We start from the raw sequence: 25,450 nt of genomic DNA, 5'->3' as shown, positions 1-25,450 counted from the left end.
AATAACTTACGAAGGATTAAATACTACTGTATTAGGTCTTTCAAGTAATTCCATTGATTTACCAAATTTTTCTTCTAATTCAGTATTTCCAATTGCATGTGCAGCTTGACCCATTTGTCTAATCAATTCTTGTAATCTTCTAAAACATCTTATAATTGATCCTTCAAAAATATCAGTTAACTAAAAAATCAAAATAAAAAAACAATTAATTATTTAATCAGCTTTTATGCGATGCGATAGATTATATAATTTAAATTAAATAATTTACATTACAAATTTCACTAAATTTAGCACCTTTACACCATTGTAAAACTGCATCCATCATTTCAACTTTAAAACTTTGAACATATTCATCTTCTACAATTGGTATACCAGATTCATTTGATATTTTAGCTATACGTCTAGCTGTTTCTTGTAAAACTCTTAATGGTGCTGCAAGTTCTTCTTTCAATCGTACTTTCGCTTCAGACTAATTCAAATCACAGCATACAATTAGCTTCAATCTCACTATAACTATAAATGAATTTTAAAGCAAGAAATATAAACCCACCTTCTCTTGGAAGACAAAACAACTTAATAAAGCCGCACATTGTTCAGGAGTTAATTCACCAAAAGTACCACCAAACATCATTTCAGTCAACATTAACTCATCTCCTGTAGATATTTCACAAGCTACTCTTCCTTTCATCTCTACAACGTCATCTGAAGTGGTAAATCCTAATCTTCTCAATACTCTTTTACGCGATTTCAATTCTTCTAATTGTAAAACATCATGTACCGAATTAATTTTCCTTTTGAGCGATTTAACATTTTCGATGGATTGTTGTTTTTGATCATACAAATCATATATTCTCGGTAAGGAAGAGGAAGAAGTGATAGGAAGCGATGTTAATCTTTGTTCTAATATACCAATTTTCTTGACCAAATCTTTGAATCCTTTATCTTCTATACCCATACTTTTTATAGGATCCAAAAGGGGTGGACCATCTTTCATACGCTTCTTAATTTCATTTACAGCTTTAAATGCTGTGTTTCTTTCCGATTGACCTCTAAGATCTTTGGGTAAATTGATTCGATATTGAGAGATAGCTTGGACTGTAGTAAGGGAGCAAGCTATAACAGCTACTTCACCTTGATCGTTCCCAGAAGGAGGTATCAATGCAGACGAGGATCGGTCTTTAGGATTCGATGATGTTCCAGAAGCGACTCTTGTGAGCACGTCAACGACATATTGTTTTTGAGCAGGATCAGACTCCGTAAAGATCGGTGTTCGGCCCTGCATTACAAAAGATATCAATTAGTACATTCTCCTCGAACTCGATATGTGGTAGGGGACATACCTTGGGATTAACGACCTTGTTATACGCTACGACCACACACCATCCAAAGTCTTTGTCCTCATCTTTTATTTCTACCAATCTACCAGCTTGTAAGAATTTAAGACTGTAAGAAGGATGCGAGATGACAGCCTGGAAATCTTGACCTTTCTCCTTGAGCTGTTGTCGCAAATCGTAATACTCTGATATTTCATCTTCTTTTTCAACTACTATCTCATCTCGAGCAGCTTCCGCCTCTTTCAGTTCTGCGAAGAGTATCACAAGAGACATGAGCTGAGTTCCGAACAATACAATGAATGTGTATCCATTCGACTCACGCTTCTCCAACACAGGCACGCTCATACTATTTTGGAATTGGAAGAAACACCTTTCAAGCATATATTCCGGACTGACCCCTTCAACTCTCATCAAATTGATGATCATATTATAACCCAAGTGGAAAGCTGAATCCAATCTATCCGCTTGGCCTTTTACCATCCCTTTAGCAGCATCGGGTTCAATTTTCTCATCACACATCATGATAACTATTCCCCTAGCATCTAATCCTCTTCGTCCAGCTCGTCCTGACATTTGTATATATTCCTAATCCGCAAATAAATTTGTCAGTCATTATCCCATATTCCCCCTCGAAACGCGAACCATACTCACACCACCACTTAGATTTCTGAAATCTTTACCGTCAAATTTCCTAACACTAGTGAAAACTACAGTTTTCGCCGGCATGTTCAACCCAATAGAAAAAGTCTCAGTAGCAAAAAGAGCTTTAATCAATCCTTCTTGAAACAAAATTTCGATAACTTCTTTCAAAATTGGTAAAAGACCACCATGATGAATTCCTATACCTCTTTTGAGTAATGGTAAGATACCTTCTATTTGTGATAACTTCTTATCATCTTCGGATAAACCACTAATAGCATTTTCGAACACTTGTTGGACCATTGCAGCTTCGTCAGGAGAGTTGAAATCGAATTTCTGCATTTGCATTGCTAAATCTTCACATTCCCTCTTAGAAAAGGCGAATATAATGACCGGATTCAAGTTCCGCCTCATGATCAGTGTAACGATCTTGTAGATGTCCGATTTCTCTCCTAATTATCCCAGAACACACAGTCAGCCCTAATTCCAGGAGCGACTTTGTTTCGCAATAGATAACGACTCACCTTTCATAGCTCCTCCTTTTCTCGTCTTGTTGCCCTTTCTACCTTTTCCGCTATTTGGATCAGCGGAATCCTCTCCTTGTCCAGCTGCAAGGGCAGCCATGGCTTTTTGGAAGTTATCTTCTCTGAAATTACTCCTTTCGTCAACAACCAAATATATACCCTCTGATCCAGCAGGGAAAAGATAATGCTGTAATGGAGTCGGACGGAAATCTGTATAAACTACATGACATGGTTGTTCGTGTGTTTTCGTTATCCATTCTGCAAACTCCATAGAATTGGGAATGGTAGCTGAAAGAAAGACGTATCGAACGGTGTGTGGAAGAAGAATGATAGTTTCTTCCCAGACAACACCTCGCTCTGTGAATCAGTCCCAAAAAGTCTCAGCACATCTTCCTGAGTTAAGCTCAATAAAAGCTTAGCGATAACTCACCTTTATCTCTCATGTAATGGACCTCGTCAAAGACGACCCAAGCTACTTCTCTCATGACTTCTGATCCTCTATACAACATTGATCTTAGAATCTCCGTCGTCATGACCAAGCATGATGCCGTAGGATTTATCGTAACATCTCCAGTCATAAGTCCAACATCGCCAAAAGTTTCTAAGAATTCTCGGTATTTTTGATTCGACAATGCCTGAATTCGCAGACATCAGTTCTTCGTATTATAGGCAGAAATAAGGACAACAAAAACTCACTTTTATTGGAGAGGTATATACTATTCGTTTACCTTCTCTAAGACATGTAGCGATAGCAAATTCAGCTACAACAGTTTTACCTGCTGAAGTGTGTGCTGATACTAAGACAGATTCATTTCTTTCTATACACGATGTAGAGACATATTGAAAAGGGTCTAAGGTGAATTTGTATTCTCGGGCAGGGTTGGCATTTCGTTTGTGCTCGGAAATAGGAACGTATGGGTAATTAGGAGGAACAGCTACTTGATGTCGAACCTATAATGTCATTTAGGTATATCAGCAAAATTTTATACACAGATGGAGGAATGAGACTCACTTGATGGACAAGCTTCATCTTTCCTTCATCTGATGCAGCACCATCAAGACCTTTCGAAGCCTCAATCTCCCTTTCAGCCTCGGTTGAAAACTCATCAGCTTTGACGACAGTTACACCTTCCAAATCTTGTCCCTTCTCAGTTTGGCCCTCTAGTATTTCCATGGCATCAGCTTTGGGATTTGAAGGTCCAGCACCAGAATCTAATAGATCCATAGCATCTCCACCAGCTTGACCAGTTTCATCTTCTTGTATATCTTCTTCGATCTTGGCTGTTTTAACCGGTCGATCGGATATCGTATCAACACTTCTTTCTTTCACACCCCTCTTCTTTTCTTTTTTAGATCGAGGTGTAGATGGTCCAGCAACAGATTTACTATTGCTATTACTTGAAGCCATCTCGTCTGAAGGTCTCCTTGTAAAGTGAAGTGAAGTGAAGATGATACACTATCAACAATCAAGGATGCATAATTATTGAAATACTGTTAGCTGGATAAATAAGTTGTAATATTATGATCACGTGACAAAGTTGAGAAGGATAGTACTAGTGCGGATGTATTCCGTACAGTGAACGGGATTAAAAAGTTGCCACCGTAGAGTAAGATTTCAGCCCTAGATGAATATCAAAAGTGAATATCAGAAAAAAAAAGTTATTCTTCGTCATTCTTCGATAATATAATCGATAATTCACATTAATCAAGTACCGTATTTTATATCGGATCAAGCCATCATCATGTCATTCTTTTCAGGCTTATTTGGTGGATCACCAGAACCAGTTGAAAAAGAAGTATCAGCTTCATCTGAATTATTCAATTCAACAACATTTAGATCAAATGCAATTCCTTCAGATCCATCTTCATCATCTTCTTCTTCCTCTTCATCTTTACCTCAACCACCTTCAAACTTACCCCAAAATCCCGCACCTGTAGCTTCTGCTCCTACAGCATTGGATACATTCGGTACAGCTTTTGATCCTGCTCGATTACATCCTTTAGCTGGTTTAGGGGAAAATTTAGATTTCTTAGCTTTAGATGAAGATAAATTGAACGAAATTGAAGGTTCTGCTTCTGTTTTACCATCTAGAGGTTGGACAGATGATTTGTGTGTTGGAACTGGTACAACATATCTGTCAGGTGAGTATCAGCTATCTTGTACCACATAGAAGCTCTCGATCCAATCAAACAGAATTATCATGGATGGTTTATTGTCAATCAATACCTTATATCGCATCAGGCAACAGGGAGGAATTGACAACTGATTCATGATACCTTCAGGTCTCGTTATCGGTGGAATGTGGGGTGCGAAAGAAGGTTTGAGTCGACCACTGGGTAACAATCCATCTATGAAGTTGAGGATCAATAGTATTTTGAATGGATGTACGAGACGAGGTAGTTTCACAGGTAACTCTTTGGGTGTATTAGGTGAGTCTTCAGTCGTACCGATTCGACGACCGAGTATCTTCTGGTCTTTGTCTCGGGAACGCGGATCACACAATGGAAGAATGCCAAGCAGCAGCTAATTCGATTTTCGGTGTCATAGCAATTTTTTACAATATCGCCAACTCCTCTTTGGACAGTGTTAGGGGTAGACACGACACATATAATGTTTTGGGCGCAGCAGCATTAAGTGGAGCCATTTTCAAGTCAACTGGTCAGTCATATCTCTCCTGATAGATCCGATTTGCAATATTAACTGACCTTACTACATAGCCGGTGTACGACCAGCTTTAGTAGGTGCTAGTATCATGACTGCCGCTGCCGGTGCATGGTCTGCATTCAAGAACACCGTTTAATCGGCTGTAGTAATCATCAAGCATATCATACAATTGTCTCATTCTCATCACATATAAATAGTTTGACCAATATATACCCTCGACGTGATTTTTTCTACAAGGTGGATGCTTCAGGTCAAGCTGGATACGATCTAAAGGATTTGGATTTGTTATTCTTGGAACGATCTTATCCTATATTTCAAGAATTGATAATTAGAATCATGCAAACTCATCTCAATTGATATAAACTGGTATCGTAGTTGAACTTTGATACAGATCATCCTCAAAAGACAAGGGAAACCAAAAAAAAAGGAAAATCCATTTAACCGAATAGTAATCACTGATGTATGGAATAAGCCAAAACTAATGACAGAAATATCCAGGAGAGCATAATATTCCGAATTCATCTAAACTAAATTTGAACATTTCTTAATAATGCTAAACGCTGTTCGATACCATTTCCAACTTCTAAACCAGGTGACATTAAACCAGGTATTATAATTCCTTTATTATTTAAATGATTTGAAAAATTAATATTTTCATTCAGACTTAAAGGTAAAGGTGATGAAGAAGGAGAAGTTATTAAAGCTCTATCACTCCAACTTGCTTTTAAAATATCTTCAACTTGATTTCTAGTTTTTAATTCTTTTTTTTCATTTTTATTTCTTTTATTTGATTTACTTCTTCTTTGAGTAGCTACATTTGGTGAAAGTGTATTTGATAATTTACCGTTACCTGAACCGGAAGATGATGATGATGATAAATTTTTTAAACCTACTGATCTTTTTAAAGGAGATAATCCTGATGATGTATATTTCTTTTCATTCCCATTAAAATTATTTTTATTCTTTTTTGTCGATATAATTGAAATTGAATCAATTGTTTCTAATTTAGATGCTGAAGAAGGTATTCTAGGAAATTTTGAATTAATTTCAATATTCTCATTATTTTGAATAATTTCTTCAGAAGGTATAATTGGTGTATTACTTTGACTTGATGTTAATATAGTAATATTATCATCATCATCTTCATCAAATTCACTATATTCACTAACTATTGAAGGTTCATTTTGTTTATTTTCAGGTAAATTTGAAATTGGATGAAAAAATAAATGAGGTTGCATAGGTGGTGATAAAATATTCATATTTGTAGGTGAAACAGATCTAGGTCTAATCCATTCAGGTACTTCTGGCATTATAGGTTTATTATTATAATTATTATTATTATTATCATTGTTAGAAGTTGATAAAATTGGTAATCTTTTATTAGGTGATTTATTACGTTCTAATTTATTTTTATTTTTATTTTTAGATATTTCACTTATTATAGTTTCTTTAAAATCTTTTTCTTTTTCTTTTTCTTCTTCTTCTTCTTTAATTGGTAAATTATTTAGAGTATTTTCAGATGATTTATTTAAAGAATTAACTAATTTCATAGTTTGTTTTTCTTTAATTTCATTTTGAATTTCAATTTGAATATCTTTTCCACGAGCAGATTTAAAATTATTCCAAGATTCTTTCCATCCCCAACCTTTTTCAGCTGCTGAAATGAATTCACCTGATCTAATTAAACCACTTCTTATTTCATTTTGATCATTTAAATCATTTTGCCAATGAATTTGTAAATTATCATCAATTTTTGAATCCCATATACCACCTTCTTTATCTTCTTCATCATCATAATCATGATTATATTCATATGTTGGAATTTCTTTCCATCCTCCTCCTCTTCTTTTATCAATAGGATTTTCTTCAAATGGATCTTTTCCTTTTTTCATCAATTTTTCAAAATCTTTACTTGCCATTGAATTTCTACTTCTTCTCTTTTTTCTTTTACGATATTTTTGATATCCGAATCCTGCAATTGTTATTAAAATCAATAAAAAAACAGGAACTAAATATCGAATTGATGATGGTTGTTTTGGTGGATCGGAAGGTAAGATTGAGTTCTTTGTTTCTGAAGGTGAAGCACTAGCCGAGGTTGAGGTCGAGGTCGACGATACCATATTCGTGCTTGATTCGGACATAGAATTACTTTGAGTAGATGTTATACTTGAAGAAAGTGTATCAGATGATCGATTTATTGATATACTTGTCGTAGTTGACGCAGATATCGAATTTGTTCCAGTTGATCCAACATCGGAATCAGTACCATCCACACTAGTATCTGAATTATCGTTATCGGTACTACTCGTTTCCGAATTGGTAGACGTATCACTCCCTTTGTCCGCAATATTACCATTTGGACCTAATAATAATGGTGATCCTTGGTTACTAACATTACCTCTTGGTACCACTCTGGCATGTACGTGTATTCCAAACAAAATCATGATTGTTCCCCTTGCAAACGCCATCTTTCTGGGGTTGTCGTATTTTGTTGTCTTGTCAAGTCTAGTTTATCAAATGGGTAATAAGCTAACTCTCCTAGTTCTAGGCTTCGTATCCAAATCTACACCTGCTAAGCCGACACAGATTCTGGTAGTTTCTTGATCTGGATTAGGATGTTGTATACCTATCGTAGGACTAGCTATAAGAGCTGATCTTCTAATCAGTCGTGATGAGGGAGAATGGGAAGGAAATGAATGTGGTGAGAGGGGATGATGTCGCCAAAACGTCGTAGGGCGCACTGGATATTCCCGAAGTTAGCCACATTGCAAATTTATTCTCAGAAACAGCTAAGAGATATACAAGTGCTGACATACGTATAATAGCTTGAGGTTCAATTAGAGGTTGTCTACCTTGTTTTCTCAATCTCGAATTTGGTGGAGTCTTCAATTGTTCAATCGAATGTGAATGGATGTCGCTATTCTTATCTACTCGATTTCTCGGTATTTGGTTTTTAGGTGTTTCCTGGATGTAGATCTGATCTTTACGAGTTAGCTTTTCTGTCACTATAACTTCCTGGGGAGTTTGTGAAACAGCTTTCAATCGTTGTTGCTCTGACGGTTCTTCCCAAGATTTGGATAATGTATCTGTATTTATATTTTGATCTTGAAATAATTCAGATGGTAATTTGATAGAAACAAATTTTGGTGTCAAAGGTGTAAAAGGTAATGGTTCTTCAGCTTCAGATTCGACTGATGATAAAAGAGAATCTATACTTGGCCTCGAAGGAATTTGATGAGAATCGTTAGAATCGTTTCGGTCGTTATTTTCATTATTGTCGTTATGGTGTTGATGGTGATTAATCTTTTCAGTCCATTTTGTAAAATCTGATTGTTTGATATTTTCCCTTAAAGAAAGATCATTAGAAAGTTCTTCATTGAAAATCATAATTTTACTGTTTTCTATAATCATTTCAGATCATTGATCATCAGTCTTCGAACGTAACAAACGGAGGAATAGGGCTTTGATTTGTGTGAGAACAGTCAGTGTATAAGAACGAAACATTAAAAATGGTAAGAAAAATTTCAGATTTAGACATTGACGAAGGCTTATCTAATCTCAGCTTTCGACAAGTGGTCCAAATCAAAATCGGCTGTCACGTTTTCACTATAGCTACTAACTTTGCCACTACAATATCCTTGACTTTTAGGCTTGGGTTGTTCAGCTATCTTGTGCGTGGTAGTCTTTCGTTTCAAACAGAATTTTACAAAAAATGTCTCATACTGGTAAGAGACGGCAAATTATTTGTATAATGTAGCTACAACATCAATCTGCTTCATATCAGCAAACAATTTTCTCGAATAAACAATGGCACTCACTTGAATGTACAAGTATGGTGTGAATGTAATGCTTAGGTAGCTGATTGTTCTTGACCTGACAAGCCATTTGCATCCACTGTACTACTGTCTGAAGGAGGATCTAGCCATTCGTCTTTCTCGATCCATCCCTTACCAAGTGCTCTTATAGGATGACCATCTAGCATCATTCCCAATGGCAAGCCATCTGAATGTCCATGTCCTGACTGCCAACCTGGCACCGGTAAGGATTGAGTGTTCGTTTGATATTTCCATTCCGTGGATTCTAGATGGTGATTTATCAATTTGCGGAAATCCGCAAGTGGAAGATTTGCATCTATCACATCAGACTTATAAGTATATGATCGAGTTTGACAAGAAGCACATCTCCATAAAGAGAGGCTCTCAGATACATGTAAACTACTCACTTTTTCTCTGTTTACTACTTATCGGTAATCCCCAACTAATAGCCTTTCTTTCCGCTTCCGAAATTTCCAATGTTCCAGCTAATTCATCTAAACGTTGAGCAAATCCTTCTGGATCAGCATCAGGATCATATTGTGCTGAACTACCTTCACTAGCTTCGTAGCTATCTTCTTCACCTTCTACCTGATCTCCATTAATAGCATTACTTTCATCATTCTCGTCATTTTCATCTTCATAATTGTCTTGCGATGTTGACGATCCTCCAGGTGGTGAAGCTCCCCCGTTCCATCTATTTGACTGATCGAATGATTCATCCGCATTTGGAAGATGTTGCGGTACGATAGATGAGTTATAGCCTAATCCAATTGGTGGTGGTGGACCGGAAGTTGATTGAGGGGGAGTTTGATAAAGTGCTCTCGGACGCGTTGATGGTCCTGGTAACGAGAATAAAGAATCGCCTTCTTCCATTGAGTCATCCATGGTGTCGAGGCATGCGTAAGTCTTGTGTCTGTAGACACTTGAATACGAGTTACCAATGATGTACAGATAGCTGTCCTTTCGTACATACTATGAGGCAGATCTAAGCATACTCATGAGTAAGGTCTATGAACCTAGTTTATTTGTTTTGACATTCACGTGGTAAGATTTGCGGTGCTCCGCGTGTGATCGCCATCGGTTGCTTTAAGCTAACCTCAAAGCTCAGCCATACACGGCAAAGTACTCGTTATTCTTGTATCAATCTTATTATGCCTTCATCAATTATCGGTGAGGTTGGTACCAGGTCCTGAACTAAAGAATGGACATACAGCAAGCCTCTGACGGAGGTCTATTCCTCTTGGAAAGACAATTAGAAGAATATGACAGGTGAGCACAGGATTACGCATTGCCACCGGTTTAGCTAACCAAAAGATCCAGTCTTGAAACGCTATTGGACGATATTAGTGGATTGACAGGAGTGACCCCAAATAATGTGTTACTGTTCATGGAAGATGGAAGGGAATTGCGAACTGATGTATTGGAAGAAGCTTGGAATACCGCTGGACCAAGTTCCCCTTCAGCTGTAAGCTTCTGTTTTATGCCGTTTTGAGTATAGCTTCAGCTTACAATCAATGGCATATTCCCAGGCGCAAAGATTGAAGCTGTATCTGTTCAACCGAGAGACTTTCTGGTCAGACGCTGAACAATGGGCTACTCAATTTCAGGAAGATGTCATACTTCCACCTCCACTTGATCGTGAGTCGACCTCGATGCGTTTAAGAGCCTTCTGAAGCCGAAGGCCTCATTTGGTTAAGTGAAATGAAGCTTACTCACGTAAATTCTCAGCGAGCCAGTCTAGCTCTCTAGCACATGTCCAACATCCCTTTCTTGTCGCCCATGATCATTTATCACACCTACAATCACTATACCAAGCTCAATCTCGCGCATTAGAAATAGCTTATTCCAACTTATCACACCATTTGCAACCGCTCATCAACGAATTTCAGCGATTTGCCGTGAGGGCAGAAAAGGAATTACAAACTGAGGAAAGCTTGATTAAGGGCGCAAAAGTGGATATGGCATTGCTACCGAAATTGTCTATAAATCCACACTTGTTGCGGAAAAAGAAGGATTCGGAGGGGGATGAGAGAACCAAGACGATAGGTGATTTTGTCAATAAGCGGAAGATGGAACAGGTTCGTGATAGCTGTAGAACTGCACATGGTGAGTCACATGGACGCTGGTTTTGAAGTTGGTAAAGTCTGGCTGATCGCCCCAATGCGCGATAGAGGAACATGTCGAAAGGTATAATCAGCTTGCGGGGCGCGTGGATGAGCTAGCGTTGCAGTCTGATGCGGAAAGCAGCGGCTTCAAAGAACAGTCTGAAATTGTTGGAAGGGAATTCGAGGAAGGTCTAGCTAGATTAGAAGTAGCTATTAGCCAGCTCAGTGAGCTGCTGGGTAGTGGTGCCGAGGACATCGCTCAAGGTATGTAAGCTTAGGGATCCCCAGAGCAAAACACCAGCTGACATGCACGGATAGATTTAGTTGAATTGGATCAAGCAATGAGAGATGACCTTGTGGCTTTGACCGGAGTGAAAGTGGGTACATCAATCTTGTTGCGGCCTTGGACTCCGACTGACCATAATAATCAGAACGAATTCACTCTAGATATCCATTTGCATCTGCACCAGGTCGCCGAGTTCCAATCTCGCATAACAGAGCTTGTCAGCCCAATAGGTGCTCTCGACGCAGATCTTCACGAAAAAGCAGCGTTTCCTCATCTACATCGTTTGCGTCAACTACCCTTTGCTTATGCAACTGTCGTTGCCGAAGTGGTCAGGCGGAAAGAGTATTCTCGATTACTGTTAGAATGGTCTGTCAGATTATCTGAAACTTTGACTCGGTTCACATCTACCGAAAAGACAAGGAGAGAACAGGTACAAGCCGAAATGGTTGCGCAGCTACCCTTTGGTGTAGTCGGTCTTGAGGACAGTGGTCCTCGAGTAGACATCACGGTTGTCACAGGTGCTGAAGGATTGAATGGGGTGAAGTTCGGTCAGGAAGAGATTGAGAGTGAGTCATCCTGTTTTGAGAAGAAATTCAAACAGCTTATAATCTTTTCGCATCAGAATTGGTATTGTGGGCAGCAGGGCTTAAGGACGACCAAGAGGTGCTTGCTGTCCTAGAAGAGAGCGATGAGGAGTATCTCTCTGCGCTGCAGCATAGTATTGAAAGCTTGATAGGGAGAGTCGACTTTGCGAGCGACGACTTGGACCGTATGATACAAAGATCCGGTAAGGCCTTATCACGTATCGATACCGTATTCTGCTGACATCTTCATGTTACGTTTTCATGAGATAGTCCTGTCCAACCGCGACAAAACTCGCTCAGCTAGCAATTCCCGCATGACACTCAACCTGTCCACTCAACTACGGACTGCTAACCAGGAAAAGGCAGAACAGGAGAAACGTATGCACGAGTTGGAGGCAGCTCATCAAGCTGACCTCAGAAATATGGAAGAACAGTATGACAGGCGCTTAGAAGCTTCTCAGAGTCGTCAAGCCGAGCTTCAAGAACAGCTCGTTCGGCTCCGCACGGACCTCAGCGAAGAAATGCTAGCTCGTCAAGCTCTTTCGGCCGAATTGGAAGAAAGGTCGAAAGAACAGGAGGACAAATATCGTGAACAAGAGGATCAATCTGACTTTATCAAGGGACTGCAAGCTGAACTTTACCAAGAGAAAGATCGAGCTACAGACTTAGGTGTCAGACTGCAGGAAGCTTTACTTGATGTTGACGGTTTGAAGAGCGCGGAGCAAACTCTCATAAATCAGCTACAGGAACTGCAAGAAGAGCGCACGAAAAGCCTGCAAAATTTGGGCGATACTCAACTGCATGCTCAAAACCTAGAATCTGAATTAGCTGGAGCAAGAGCTGAGTTGGAGTCTACCACACGACAATTAGCTGAAGCTCAAAATGATCGAGATACAGCCTTGAAGAATCAATCCGCTGAAGCTGAGAGGATGATGCGGGATCATATAGCCGAGACTGATGGTGACCGAGCTGTCCTCGAGCACCATAATCTCACTTTGACGAAGCAGCTCGAGGATAAGAAGGTTGAACTGGAGGACAAGCTTAACGCAGTCAAGAATTCTGCGATACGGCAGGTTGATGGTCTCAAAGCTGAACTCAGTTTTACAAAAGCTCAACTTAGGGAAGTACAACGTAAAGAGACAGTCTTAATGGATGAAATGGCTATGGCTAAGGATACCGCAAGTGCCATTACTCAAGAAAAAGCTTACCAATCCGATGTTGCGAAAGACTCAATTGGACTGGTAACGAAATATCACGAAGTCTGCTTGAGGTTGATGAGTGCTATCAATGCCAGTACGACCATCTCAGGGAACAACGGTAATACTTCGCAATCGCAATTCGTCGGAATTGTAAAATCCATAAACAGATTACAACCTGCAATCAACGATGATCAATTGTCTAACTCGATCACCTCCAACGCAAATAGTAATAAAGATGAATTAAGGGAAAGCGTTTTGATCAGATCGCTTGAAACTGCTCAGAATTTCGACTTGGCACTTTTCTCAGAGGCAGTTAGTAAGACTATTGGACTGGTCAAGAAATGGTCGAAGAGCTGCAGACAATTCAGGGATCTAGCGAAGAATAAAATAACATTTACCAACTTTACCAAGGGTGACCTGGTGAGTAATACACGATCGATATAATCTCCAAGATATAGGCTCACATATCAAACGCTGTCTTAGGCTTTGTTTTTGCCCACACGAAATGCCGCTGCCAGATCGTGGGCTGCTTTCAACGGTAAGCGATGGACCACGAGAATTCGTATTCACCATAATTAACGTTTTTGGTCGTTAGTCGCCGCTCCTCACAATTTCCTCAAGGTCACTGATGTAATGCAGGAACAAATCAAGACTAGGGAATGGATCATAGCCAGGATTATAAAAACCGAAGAGGCCATTGCCAGTGGTGGTGATGTGAGTAGACGTTCTTGCTTGAAGCCAGCCTCCTTTGTTGCTAAATACCATCACAGTCCTTCGAAAACAACCCGTTCGGTTTGGCAGATGGCTTGCGATATTACACACACCACGTAGAAGAGTATAATCCCCACGCAATACGACCATCCAGGCGTTCAACTTCAAATGCTCTCGACAAAGACACCTCAGCATCCCAGATGCTTTCGCCCACTCAGCGTACGCCAGGTCCTACTACGTATCCCCCAGGGCAATCAGAGCCTTCCTCAAACGTGGATATCCTTTCTCCTTCCCAAATACTCAAGAACAGACCTAGATCAAGTAGTGGATATTTCCCTCAGATGAGCAGTGTAACTGAGAAAGAGAAAGAACCGGAAGACGAGAGGAAAGACGACCAGTCGGATACCCCTGAGCCTGAGACTGATCCAATTGTCAACCACGGAGATATCAAACCGATCTCTCCACCCCCAGAAAGTACTGGATCTCCTGCTGAAACGTCAAATACCCCTCCTCTGGTCGCTCATCCCGTAGCCCCCTTGCCCTCATACGAACCTAACCCATCAGAATCATCAACCAAGCTACCTCCACCACCCTCATCTTCCCCGACCGTACCACTTCCTTCCTCATCAGCTCAACCCATTCCACGTAAAACCCACAGCAGATTTCCCAGTAGAGGGGCTACACCGGTCTCACCTCCCCTTAATCGTGGTGAACGCGAAAACCTGAATCCCGGCTCGGGAGTGAGACCAGGTAGTGCCGCATCATCATTTGCCGGAACATCCCTCCCGAAAGGCTTAAATATGCCTCACACCAAATCGACACTAGCGCCAGCAATGGCTACCAATACATCGAGCAATTCGACATCTCCAGCGAAAGATGGTTTTGATGGGCTGCAGAAGATAATTAAACGCAAAGAAAGCTCAACTCAGCTAGGTAAATCGCCTGAATCAAACACGAAGATCTCATCGCCGTTGGGCTTGGGATCAGCTGGGAGTGGCGAAACAAGTCGGAGAGGAAGTAGAACTGCCCTTCCGTCTGAGGATAACAGAAGTATCAGCCCAGCAGATATGGATGATATCCCAAACACTCCTGGCGGTTTTAGCGCATTAGGTATTGGTCCTGCGTATACACCGACCCAAAGTGTGCCTTCAACTGCAAGTAAGTTGATCAGGGGATTTACGATTGGGAGAAAGTCATCTTTGAACAATTCGACTATACAGTCGGATAACCAGGATACCTCCACGAATCAGACTTTAGCTAGGAGGGTATCAATGAAAGGGAAAGATAAGGACAAGGATGGGAAGCCACCTAGTGCGATGGACATGCTCAAGAGGTTTGAAGGAGGTAGCAACTTTTGATAACAAGGTATAAAGGAGAAATCTGTGGCGGAGCACGAAGGCATGTCAAAAGTGCTGAGTCATATTGTGATGTAATACGGCCTGGAGTAGATCTGGGCCTAAGGAGCACAGGGAAGCAGAGGGATCAAAGTGGAGTCGATATTGAAAGGATGTACAACGCTGAAGTATGGTCGCCCCTTTGTAAGTGTGTTTACAGGTCGCCTGAACCTTTGTAGCACGTCATGCATCGGCCCTGCAAGAATATTCGTCGTATAGAGATTTGAATCGTTGTAGGCTGAGACAATGGATTGCTAAAATCTGGGCTTGTCTATGGGGGAGCTGAAACTCGACTCGACACGAAGGAGAATGCACGAGTCATACAAGTCTACATGATATCAGAGCTCCCCATACATCCCCACTGAGAAGGCCATTACGCTATTCGAAGTAGTCCTCAAACGTCATTTTGTTGAAATCATCTACATATTCACCCAATTTCATGATATTTTGCGTCTTCGACTCGCTTAACAAGTTGAAATTTGAAAATGTATATTCTTCTTCTAGTTCCGTCCGAGAGCCTGGATTTCTTATCATTTCCAGTATCAAAGGATGACATGATTCTTTGTGGACTTCTTACTGACATATCATGATATCACTCTATGTGAGAGTGTTTATTCGACTCGAGTCGATATTGAGATTGTTAAGGTATAAATACTGACAATTTTGATCCTACTCAAATCGAATTTTGATCAACATCAAGATCTCATTTTCCAATTTTAAGACAATATTATATCATACATAGCTATTGATATACCTATCTTTCCATCTAAAGCACACCACCACAATTATAAATCGTTTATATATCATGTCTTCTTTTCATGGAGGTAACTCGGCTGGCGGGAGCAGCGGCTCTTCCCCTGTCAATGGCCGCACTTGGCCGTCAAGAGATGGCAGGCCCTTAGATGTCCAGTATGTCTCAAATGGAAGCATTGTTGATAGGGCAACTACTGCACCCAGGGAGAGAGACCAAAGTTACAGGGAGCGCTTTCCTGGTTCAGGACACGTTCTTGGGAAATCGGACACTGGAGATACTGCTAATGCGCTGTGGGGCAGTTCAGAAGGACTCAGTGCTAACGCGGACCCGGAAGAGCCACCTGAACAAGAGAAAGTAAGCATTCTTTTGTTTACAAAGATGCTATTGAATACTGCAAATGCGGGACTGACATGGACTTGTTTCCAGGCAGGTACAGAGGCCGGAAGGTCTGCTCAAGGAAGTTCCGCAAGCGGACGTTCTAACTTCTAGGCTTCTTAGAAGTCTGGCGGTGACGCAAGTGAAAAATCTGTTCATGAGAAATGAGAGGATGAGAATGGGTTTCTTCCGGCTGCCTACATGATTTGAGGGTTATCGTTCCAATACGTCAATCATTTAGTAGTGAACTTATGGTAAATTAGAGTCTCCCGATACAGATCTGCTTTTATGCTACTCGTCATGTATATATTCATCTAATCGTGCCCAGACCTCAGTAATGACTCGAAAGCTTCCAACGACACGAAGTGGCGATATTGGCTATACTGAAGAACCGCTTGCATATTATCATAGCATGTTGTACGCACCTACCTTGTTAAAGAATGATTGAAGCGCTACGTATCACAAAGCGTCATTCCCAGTCATATTGTCAATGACACACCCGACAGCAAAGCAGACTGCGAGTCTCCCTCAGCTATACCAAAAACCAGTCAGCTATACCAAAATTCTATCAACTATACCAAAATCTATTCAGCTATACCAAAAAGGGTAAGCTATACCAAAATAGCATCAGCTATACCAGATTGGGATCAGCTATACCAAATTGAACCAAGCCGAACCAAATTGGCCCAAGCCAAACCAAATCAAACCAAATCGAACCAAGCTATACCAGATTGGATTGAGCTATAACAAATTGGCCCGAGCTATACCAAATCCTACTCAGCTATACCAAATCCTAATCAGCTATACCAAAAAATAGTCAGCTCTACCAGATTTCGGTTGATGTTGCCGCATCCCAATCAGTTTTCGTCATTTTTGCATAACTACAATATGATCTTATCTGATTTGTGAATACTTCAGCTGTCAGATGCATCGATATATTTGTGGTATTCCTCAGAGTATCAGCTAGACTGCATATACGGTAGAAACAAAAAATGGCGAGCTTTGTGGTCCCACACCGTATTATATGTTCCGGAAAGTCTGGCACGAATTTTGCCACAGCACCATTTTCAGCAATTAATGCATGTACATTTCATACAACAATTCATTCCACAGATGCCCTATTGTCATGAGACTTTACATAGATGTTGTTAGAGGTCCTCTCTATTTAGAAATCGAAAAATAATGCTTACTTTGCCTTTTTTGGAGTACCAACCGTGTGTTTCCTCCACAATATCCCTTCTCTCAAACATTGACTTTATACAATTGTTGGGAACATAGTTTGGCATGTTGTCCCATATTGCAGATAGCAGCTTGAAAGCTTCGTCTTCATTAGTAGGACGGTCCTCATGTAGTGCAAACTGTCTTTTGAGCCATGCCCAGCAATGCTCAATTGGGTTAAGGTCAGGGGAGTAATGTTAAGAATACAGTGAGCAGGCTGTGACTAACTGAACCAAAAGGTCGCAATTCGCCGGAACTTATCCAAGTTCCGCGAATTCTGCTCATATAGGCTACATGATAGATCTACGAAAGAAAGTGTTCATACGGAAATTACCTTTAGGAATACAGATGGTACAACGAAAAGACAAATTACATCTGAGAATTCAGTTTACACCGAGATCGATGGTCGAGTGGTTGAGAACAGTAATAAATCGTTCGTTAATGGTGTAAGTCAATACGTCGTATCCGAATTAGCACTTCGCGAATGATTGATAAAAACTAATTAGATCTGCCAATATGCTGTCGTAGGTCGAGCAGTCTCGAAACAATGAAACTCAGCAAAGCAACAGCAAACCAAATGAATGAGGCATAACGAGGGTATGGATTGATTAAATTATAAGAATGCATTAAGCTTTTTAATTCATAATGTATACATGATGACATTATACGGGCAGTTGATGATGTGATAGCTGTGATGATGTGATAGCTGGAATATATATACACCGCCGATGATAGGAATAGAAACTGGTAATGAACGGTAATTTGGTGGGAAATTCTTGTTAATGATGATATGTATCTGAATTATGTCGAGAAGGTAATCCAACCGTTCTTTACGGGTTTCTGAGCCTCTTCAGTTGATTCTCGCTGCATTGGAATGTGATTGATCTCGATGATAGGAGGAGGCACATTCTTGCCTCCTCTATCTATCAGTATACCACTGCTGCTCATGGGTGAGGTAGCGGTAAAAGTACCATCTTCTTCATTGTTGGTATGTTCAGAGTCGAAACTCGTCCAACTAGCATTCGACATCTTCCTATTGGGCTTTGTTTTGGGTGGAGCAGGTGCTTTTCTTCTACCTTTAGGCGGCGTTGTTGGTGAAAAGCCAGCTGATCCAGGCGGAGGGGTCGAATTTTCAGATCGGATTATTTCCTGGGAGGAATTATTAGGGTGTGAATAAGTCGAAGCTGATGATGAGGGTCGATCTCGACCTGGCATTGTCAACGAAGCTGACACGTCATTCAAGGATGACTGTCGGACTGGGTCTCGTGAGGTGTATATTGATGTACTGCCAAGGGATTTTGGCAAAGCGGATGCTATCGAGTCGAGGGAGATAGTAGATGAGGCGGATTCTTGGCGTTGTGCGTTGCGGACGTTTTCAGCACTAGTATGAGAAGTCTTATTCAGTTTGAGGACCTTGCGCGAATTATACTGAAGACACAACTTACCTGTGACTACGTTCCAGTTTTCTGGGCTCGGCTGTACATCTTTCCACCAGTCGGGTAGTAGTAGCATTGACTTCACGAATGTGGTTGTTGGCAATCAAAGAGCTGAGAACAAGCTTGATCTGGGGTCGCTTGTATGGGTCTGAGCGTAATTGGGTGTGATTAAGTAGAGGGTACAGTACTCGGAGGTAGGTATGACGAAGCTAGGAAGACGGGTTCGGGCTCAGCTGACTTGATGTTCAATCGCCTTTACAGCTGCACTCACTGCTTCGCATTCGTCCGGTAAATCTACTAATTCTCGAATGAATACATCCAACAGTACTCTCAGATCGTTGGTGAAGAAGTATTCTTGTGTTCCAGGGGTGGTGAACAGAAGATAGAGGATCTTGAGGATAAGAAGTTGCGCACATAAATCATCTGGTGTGTTTTCTATATTAGGCTCAGTCAGCTTGATATCAAGTAAAAGGCGTATGGGGAAATTCGCTTTGCCCAAATGAATAACGATCATAGGTTATGAATGACTCACCCGCTCGATTAAGCATGAATATCATATTCTCACCGAATGTCTTGGAACTACCTAATCTCCTCATAAGCACCACAAGTACCCTATTATTCTTCTTAGCTTCTTCCGAATGATCATGATGATAAGTAGAAGACATCGTCCCTGATCTTGCCCTAAAATGATTTCGCACATGTGCGCCACCAAAATTATTCATATCTGGAGAGAGAAGGGAACCTGATTTTGGTTGAGAATGAGATTTAAAAGAGTTTGAAATTGCTGATTCAGGTTCATCAAAAACTTTGATATCTGAAGGGGAAGTTATTGATTTTCCATCTCCATTAATTTGCTTTTCTAGTCCAATACCAATGATCCCATTACTTTCTCCTTTACTTGATTGTATAGCTTGATTGGAAGCCGAAGAAGTCTTTGAAGGTAAAGAAGATACCATGAATTGTTCGTTCAATGCCACTATCAATTTGATTACTGCGTAATTTAACCTTTCATCTTGCATATCTCTAGTGGTCTCAACCAGGTCGAATAGGTGATCAATAAACGAATCATCGAATTGTGATAATTCGTCTGGAGTGAGTTTTTGAACACGACAGACTTCGTACATCAGATGAGTGGCTGGTAGTCTCAATCGAGCTTCGATCGGAGGTAGACCCATTTCGAAATGTTGCTATATTGCGATGTTCCGTGTCAGCGCAATGCAGGAGAGGTCTGTGTATCCTGAGTCATAGCGCCGTCTCACCTCGTCGCAATCCAGTCCAACTATTTCTCCTAAAGTAGGCAATAGTTTTCTCCATTTTCTATGTGACCTAAATAAGCTAGGATGTCTATGACCATAATACCAAATCATATGGTACAAAATATACAGATCATGCGGATTTGTATTCTACATCACAGTGATTCGTTAGCTTTGCATGAGCATGGTTTCGCTTATGTAGCTTACCTCTTGAGCATCAGACATGATTATCCCGACCATTCGCTCATAATGAAATGTGAAAAGCTCCGAGTCAAGGATCAGTTCGACTGCATGTTGTATCTCGTTTGCCGATGAGAGGTACTTGTCTACACAGTACAAGCATCAGCCTCGGCAGATCGCTTGATCGTTATGGCATTGCATTCAATTCGATAGATGGTGAGGTAAAGCCATATGGGGTATATAAAGTGGTCTGACTCACCATGATAAGCTGCACAAAAGGTTACGAACATTCGTAGTGTTCCGTCGAGCTGAGCTAGGGTAGGTGATTCGGGTATATCGACTATCAATTCGAGCTCTAAATTATTGGTATGTAGATTAGCACTGTGCCACTGAGATGATATTGTTTTTGGTCGTGTGAGCGTTCCCACGCAGCAATAAAAATCTGGGCGAGGCATAATGTCTAGCCGGTAAGGAGAGGAAGTTTACACTAGGGATCTACTTACCATGCCAGAATTGTTCCGAGCTATGTACACGAACATGTACATCCATACTTCCCCCTACTATCTGTTCTGGCTCTTCGATCACACCATTTGAGCTTGAGGAAGTACGATCTCTTGATCTTCTTCGATATGAATGCCCATCTTTATCTCTGTGCGAATGATGATGATGATGATGGTGACGAAGATATTTATCAGTGAAAGAAGCTTCACGATGAGGCATGTTGAATGATCATCTGATTATACACTACAACAAAGCTGAAGATGAGGGCTTGGCGTGGTTTTGAAATGGCTTTGAGCTTAGATCAATTGTTCCATACTCGACGGCTCAAACTTCCAAGCGGATCCTAGCTGAGCTATCCGGCTGAAATTGTAGATTGGGTAGTAAGATTGAGTCTATGTATGGATATTGAGTATCTCATTCTCACGACAATATGAATATATGGGATATCAGACGAGGATGTGCTCATCAATGCATCATTCACCGGTCCTGACCGGAACGCAGTATTCCTAATCAATTTATTCAAGTCACCCCCACTTAACAAAGACCTTGATCGGTAAACCTCCACAAAGGTGAATCTCGATATTTTGATTGTACTGTTCTTACAGGCAAGCAACATATACTTTATAGTCATAGGTATAATCATCAATCTTACAACATTGGATAGCGAAGAGCAAACAAAGAATCCAGATTCACAACACAACTCAAATCATACTCAAAGCAAACCTCTCAATAGGACACTTAGAAAGCCTGATCCGAATTGAGCGGAATGTCCTCGTCAAGGATAGAAATACTAAATGATGGTGGTGAGTTAGATTTCAACGGAACTATCTTTATGAATCATCGACGTGTTGAATAATGTTTAAAATTTCTCCCTGATTAGGCTTACGACATGACGCAAGGAGACCATACGAACTTCGATCTACATCATTTCAATTGAATACTCATCCAACAGCAGAAGGAAGTTCAACAGTAACTCAAGGATTAACAACTGTACAAGTATCGATATTTGGGCCTAGAGAACCACGTCAAAGGAGTCAAGCAAGTCATGATAAAGCTATAATCAATGTTGAAGTTGGTGTTGTACCTTGGGCTCAAGGTGGAGGAGGTATTAAGAGAGTAAGGGGTGATAAGTGAGTTTAGCTATCGATTGATCCGTTAATAGCGTTATTTCTCCTATTTTTCTGAATTACTATCGTATTGTTGTTGATTCTTCTGTTAGAATGAGCAAGTGAAAAATAAATGCTAATTGATACTCTTGTTAGACGTTTACAAGAAATAGGTGCATCGATAAGACAAACTTTTGAACCTGTAATAATGACTCACTTATATCCTAGAAGTGAAATAACAATAAATGTACAAGTATTATCAGCTGATGGAGGTAAGTCTAAGATTATTAATTATGCTAATATCTATCACTCATCTACCATTTTAATTTTCTTTTTGAAAATTGTGCTAATTGTTAATCATCATTTCTATTAGGAATTTTACCAACTTCAATAAATGCTACAACATTAGCATTAATTTCATCAGGAATTTCAATTTTAGATTATATAACTTCAATTTCAATTGGATTATATTTAAAACAACCTTTATTAGATTTAAGTTTTTTAGAAGAACAAGATTTACCAAATTTAATAATTTCTTGTTTAACAAATTCAAATAAAATTACTTTAGCACAAATGGAAACTAGATTACATATTGATAGATTTGAAGAAATGTTAAATTTAGGTTTAGAAGCTTGTAAAGTTTTAAAAATTGAAATGGAATTAATTGTTAAAGAACAAACTGAAAAAATCGTAGAAAGAATGAATGTTAAATCAATAATTTCTTCAAATGCAAGTGGAATGAATATTGATGAATAAATGATTAAAGTTAATATCAAATATATAATTATTTTTCAAATGTATTGTATGAAATTATGTCGTTAGGTGTATTTTACTTGATAAACATTCTGGTATAATATACATTCTGGAATACCACTTTAACATGAGGATATGGTAATACAACATGAATCGAATAACAATTGATCTTGGTAATCAGTTTACTCGGATACATGAATTATGTAAAATACAAATTTTGAATATAACTCATTGTAGCTACAATAATCAAATCATTACCTTCGATTTAAGAAAAAAGTACCTTCATATCCTACAAAATTCTCAGGTGTATAAGTATCTCTCCATCTACCTACGAATATATCTCCAGCTAACACATATCCACGGTAAATCCATTTACCCCTTGAATCAGGCTATAAGCAAATATAGTAAATAAAAAATAATCAACAATCAATCTTTTCTTAATAATAAAAATAAGATAAACTAACCGCATACTCTTTAACTAAACTAGCCATACCATCCCAACTTCTAACTCTACCTTTTAAAATAAATTTACCCCATGCACTATGTCCAGTTCCACTTAATAACATTTCTAAACCACTTTCTTCTTGATCTTCATCTGAAAGATTTAACATTTCATCTAATTCTTCTAAAGGTACAATTTCATATCCTTTTATAGCTTGAATTTGTTGTTTTATAGTTTGTTTCAAAGTTTCAGCTTCTGCAATTTCACTTGCTAAATTTGCAAACGTATTTGGAGGTTCACTTAATGGAAATCCTGCATTTACTTTTGGTCCATTTAATGGTAATCCTTCTTTATCTTTAATAATTTCTTCTTCTTCTTCTTCTTCTCCTTCTTCCTCTTCCTTGTTTTCTTTTTCCTCATTATCCGTATAATAATCATCATCACTACTTTGATGTGGACTATAAGGTGAATCTGGTTTTTTAACCCAACCAATTTTTCTGACATAAGTTTCTTTCATTCTCCAAACTTGTGCTTGTTCTCCATATGGGCCTTCATATAAAGCTCTAGCATGTCCAGCTAACATCTCTCTAAATGCATCAAAATCAAAAAATGAAAATGTTCCTTCCCAACATCCATCCCAACTTCCTTTCCATTTTGGCGATTTTAACCCTTTGGAAGATAAAGGATCATGACATGCTTTTAATCTTGCAAAATCCAAATCATGTATCTTACTATTTCCAAGTAAATATTGTTGTTGTTTTTCGATTGGTACGGGAGATCCTGGACGAGTAGGTGCACGAGAAGTTGAATTGGAAGGTACAATACCTTCAGTTCCAGGCATGATACCATCCACTAAATCATTTACTCTGACTCCATTTGTTATAGGTGTATGTATTCCATGTTGTTGTTGCTGATGATGATGATAATGACCTGGAGCATGTTGTTGTTGACCTTGAGCGGTATGCATGGTCATGAATGGAGGAGTAACCATATCTAATTCATTATCGCTATCCCCATCAAAATCTTCTCCTGGCTTCCTGTAGAAAAACCTCAATATGGCTGCGTGGGCTAAGAAGGGAGGACAAACGGATAATTGTCGACCGAAATGTTCCACTGTTACCGATCTCGACCGAGGCGTTAGATCAGCTACGAAAGGGTTGGAGCTATCAGAAGGCGGTAACGGTTTTGTTAATGGTAAATCTGGTAATGTCCACGGTGCGAAGTACAGGTGATACTGTTGAGCTGCGAACACGTAAGGTCGGAGAACAAACATCCTCTCTTCTCTTTGTTCGGGGGTTTCATCCGGCGGTCCTACAAATTAACCGATACTTAAGCTCTCCCCGCGTTGCCTCTTACTGGGAAAGCTGAAGAGGAAGATAGGTTAAATTCTGGGACCTACCTGATCCGCCTACTAGCCAGGCTATCCACATAGCCAATGATCTACCAACAGTTTCAGCTGGATATCCGGGTTCGACAGCGGCAGCCAAGAAATGTTGTTCATGGTATAGTTCGAGAAGAGCAGGTAAGTGGACAGTCGCTTGTGGTCCGATCAGATGTACGAGATTCTTTCCATCTAAAATGATCAAAGCAGGTCAACATCAATGTTCATTCAGTACTTACTTTGGAATTTAGAGGCTTTGGATGGGAGGTTGACAAGGCACGATGAGACTTACCATTCTCAATCAACATGAAATATATAGTCCAAAGATCATTATCTTCAATATCACTAACATCTTTAGAATTAATCATCTCTCTTAATCTTAATAAACATCTAATTCTCTTTTTCAACTCTTTTGTTAATTCTTTTGCTTTCAACTTATCATCTTCATTTACTTTTCTTCTCTTTCTAGGTCTTAATTTCTTTACCTTTTTATCATTCGAAATTTGAGATGAATCTCTAAATCTTCTTTCAGGTGCATTAATATCGAATAACAATTTGAATAATTTACCATACAATCTTGAATTTGAATTTGGATTTATAGCTTCATTTATTGTTTTACATGATAGTAGTAAATTTATGGGTGGAATATCTTCAAATTTATTAAATGAATTTGAATTATAAGATGATAAAGATAAATGAAATGATATTTGAGATATAATTTCAGATGGAATTTGATCCAACATCTTATCGGCGGTATTATTATTCGTATCAATGAGTGATAATTAATTCCAACTG

At 39.5% G+C, this 25,450-nt stretch overlaps 10 protein-coding genes across 10 annotated transcripts; 4 read left to right on the top strand and 6 right to left on the bottom strand.

Annotated features, from left to right (window-relative positions):
- Positions 1 to 6: 6 nt before the first annotated feature.
- On the bottom strand, positions 7 to 3,905 carry I206_101510 (uncharacterized protein; the record flags this gene model as incomplete). The annotated part of the gene is made up of 10 exons (XM_019158220.1): positions 7 to 180; positions 269 to 469; positions 551 to 1,276; positions 1,341 to 1,582; positions 1,655 to 1,919; positions 1,986 to 2,425; positions 2,498 to 2,854; positions 2,928 to 3,132; positions 3,194 to 3,448; positions 3,510 to 3,905. 10 exons carry the CDS (start codon positions 3,903 to 3,905, stop codon positions 7 to 9), a joined length of 3,261 nt encoding a protein of 1,086 aa, XP_019008833.1.
- Positions 3,906 to 4,239: 334 nt separating this feature from the next.
- I206_101509 (uncharacterized protein) lies at positions 4,240 to 5,298 on the top strand (the record flags this gene model as incomplete). The annotated part of the gene is made up of 4 exons (XM_019158221.1): positions 4,240 to 4,639; positions 4,781 to 4,927; positions 5,046 to 5,156; positions 5,216 to 5,298. The coding sequence occupies 4 exons, from the start codon at positions 4,240 to 4,242 to the stop codon at positions 5,296 to 5,298; spliced, it is 741 nt and encodes a 246-aa protein (XP_019008834.1).
- Positions 5,299 to 5,689: 391 nt separating this feature from the next.
- Positions 5,690 to 7,630, bottom strand: I206_101508 (uncharacterized protein; the record flags this gene model as incomplete). The annotated part of the gene is made up of 1 exon (XM_019158222.1): positions 5,690 to 7,630. One exon carries the CDS (start codon positions 7,628 to 7,630, stop codon positions 5,690 to 5,692), a length of 1,941 nt encoding a protein of 646 aa, XP_019008835.1.
- A 45-nt stretch (positions 7,631 to 7,675) lies between these two features.
- I206_101507 (uncharacterized protein) lies at positions 7,676 to 8,549 on the bottom strand (the record flags this gene model as incomplete). The annotated part of the gene is made up of 2 exons (XM_019158223.1): positions 7,676 to 7,902; positions 7,979 to 8,549. The coding sequence occupies 2 exons, from the start codon at positions 8,547 to 8,549 to the stop codon at positions 7,676 to 7,678; spliced, it is 798 nt and encodes a 265-aa protein (XP_019008836.1).
- Positions 8,550 to 9,012: 463 nt separating this feature from the next.
- I206_101506 (uncharacterized protein) lies at positions 9,013 to 9,862 on the bottom strand (the record flags this gene model as incomplete). The annotated part of the gene is made up of 2 exons (XM_019158224.1): positions 9,013 to 9,293; positions 9,385 to 9,862. The coding sequence occupies 2 exons, from the start codon at positions 9,860 to 9,862 to the stop codon at positions 9,013 to 9,015; spliced, it is 759 nt and encodes a 252-aa protein (XP_019008837.1).
- Positions 9,863 to 10,178: 316 nt separating this feature from the next.
- On the top strand, positions 10,179 to 15,220 carry I206_101505 (uncharacterized protein; the record flags this gene model as incomplete). Its single annotated transcript, XM_070202399.1, has 12 exons — positions 10,179 to 10,246; positions 10,298 to 10,442; positions 10,507 to 10,615; positions 10,706 to 11,083; positions 11,149 to 11,346; positions 11,401 to 11,459; positions 11,514 to 11,934; positions 11,991 to 12,155; positions 12,223 to 13,571; positions 13,635 to 13,689; positions 13,747 to 13,865; positions 13,922 to 15,220. 12 exons carry the CDS (start codon positions 10,179 to 10,181, stop codon positions 15,218 to 15,220), a joined length of 4,365 nt encoding a protein of 1,454 aa, XP_070058500.1.
- Positions 15,221 to 16,061: 841 nt separating this feature from the next.
- On the top strand, positions 16,062 to 16,499 carry I206_101504 (uncharacterized protein; the record flags this gene model as incomplete). The annotated part of the gene is made up of 2 exons (XM_019158226.1): positions 16,062 to 16,364; positions 16,437 to 16,499. 2 exons carry the CDS (start codon positions 16,062 to 16,064, stop codon positions 16,497 to 16,499), a joined length of 366 nt encoding a protein of 121 aa, XP_019008839.1.
- Positions 16,500 to 18,404: 1,905 nt separating this feature from the next.
- I206_101503 (uncharacterized protein) lies at positions 18,405 to 21,192 on the bottom strand (the record flags this gene model as incomplete). Its single annotated transcript, XM_070202398.1, has 8 exons — positions 18,405 to 18,984; positions 19,049 to 19,248; positions 19,311 to 19,474; positions 19,572 to 20,226; positions 20,299 to 20,442; positions 20,500 to 20,618; positions 20,732 to 20,827; positions 20,976 to 21,192. 8 exons carry the CDS (start codon positions 21,190 to 21,192, stop codon positions 18,405 to 18,407), a joined length of 2,175 nt encoding a protein of 724 aa, XP_070058499.1.
- A 547-nt stretch (positions 21,193 to 21,739) lies between these two features.
- On the top strand, positions 21,740 to 22,835 carry I206_101502 (uncharacterized protein; the record flags this gene model as incomplete). Its single annotated transcript, XM_019158228.1, has 4 exons — positions 21,740 to 21,776; positions 21,854 to 22,103; positions 22,236 to 22,351; positions 22,453 to 22,835. 4 exons carry the CDS (start codon positions 21,740 to 21,742, stop codon positions 22,833 to 22,835), a joined length of 786 nt encoding a protein of 261 aa, XP_019008841.1.
- A 251-nt stretch (positions 22,836 to 23,086) lies between these two features.
- Positions 23,087 to 25,398, bottom strand: I206_101501 (uncharacterized protein; the record flags this gene model as incomplete). The annotated part of the gene is made up of 4 exons (XM_070202397.1): positions 23,087 to 23,221; positions 23,297 to 24,585; positions 24,674 to 24,847; positions 24,948 to 25,398. The coding sequence occupies 4 exons, from the start codon at positions 25,396 to 25,398 to the stop codon at positions 23,087 to 23,089; spliced, it is 2,049 nt and encodes a 682-aa protein (XP_070058498.1).
- Between the last annotated feature and the right edge of the window lie 52 nt (positions 25,399 to 25,450).

The sequence above is a fragment of the Kwoniella pini genome, chromosome 2 (genome assembly GCF_000512605.2).
Source record: "Kwoniella pini CBS 10737 chromosome 2, complete sequence".
NCBI classification, from domain to species: domain Eukaryota; kingdom Fungi; phylum Basidiomycota; class Tremellomycetes; order Tremellales; family Cryptococcaceae; genus Kwoniella; species Kwoniella pini.
Note: the sequence above shows the minus strand (reverse complement) of the source record. Positions and strands in the feature narration are given on the sequence as shown.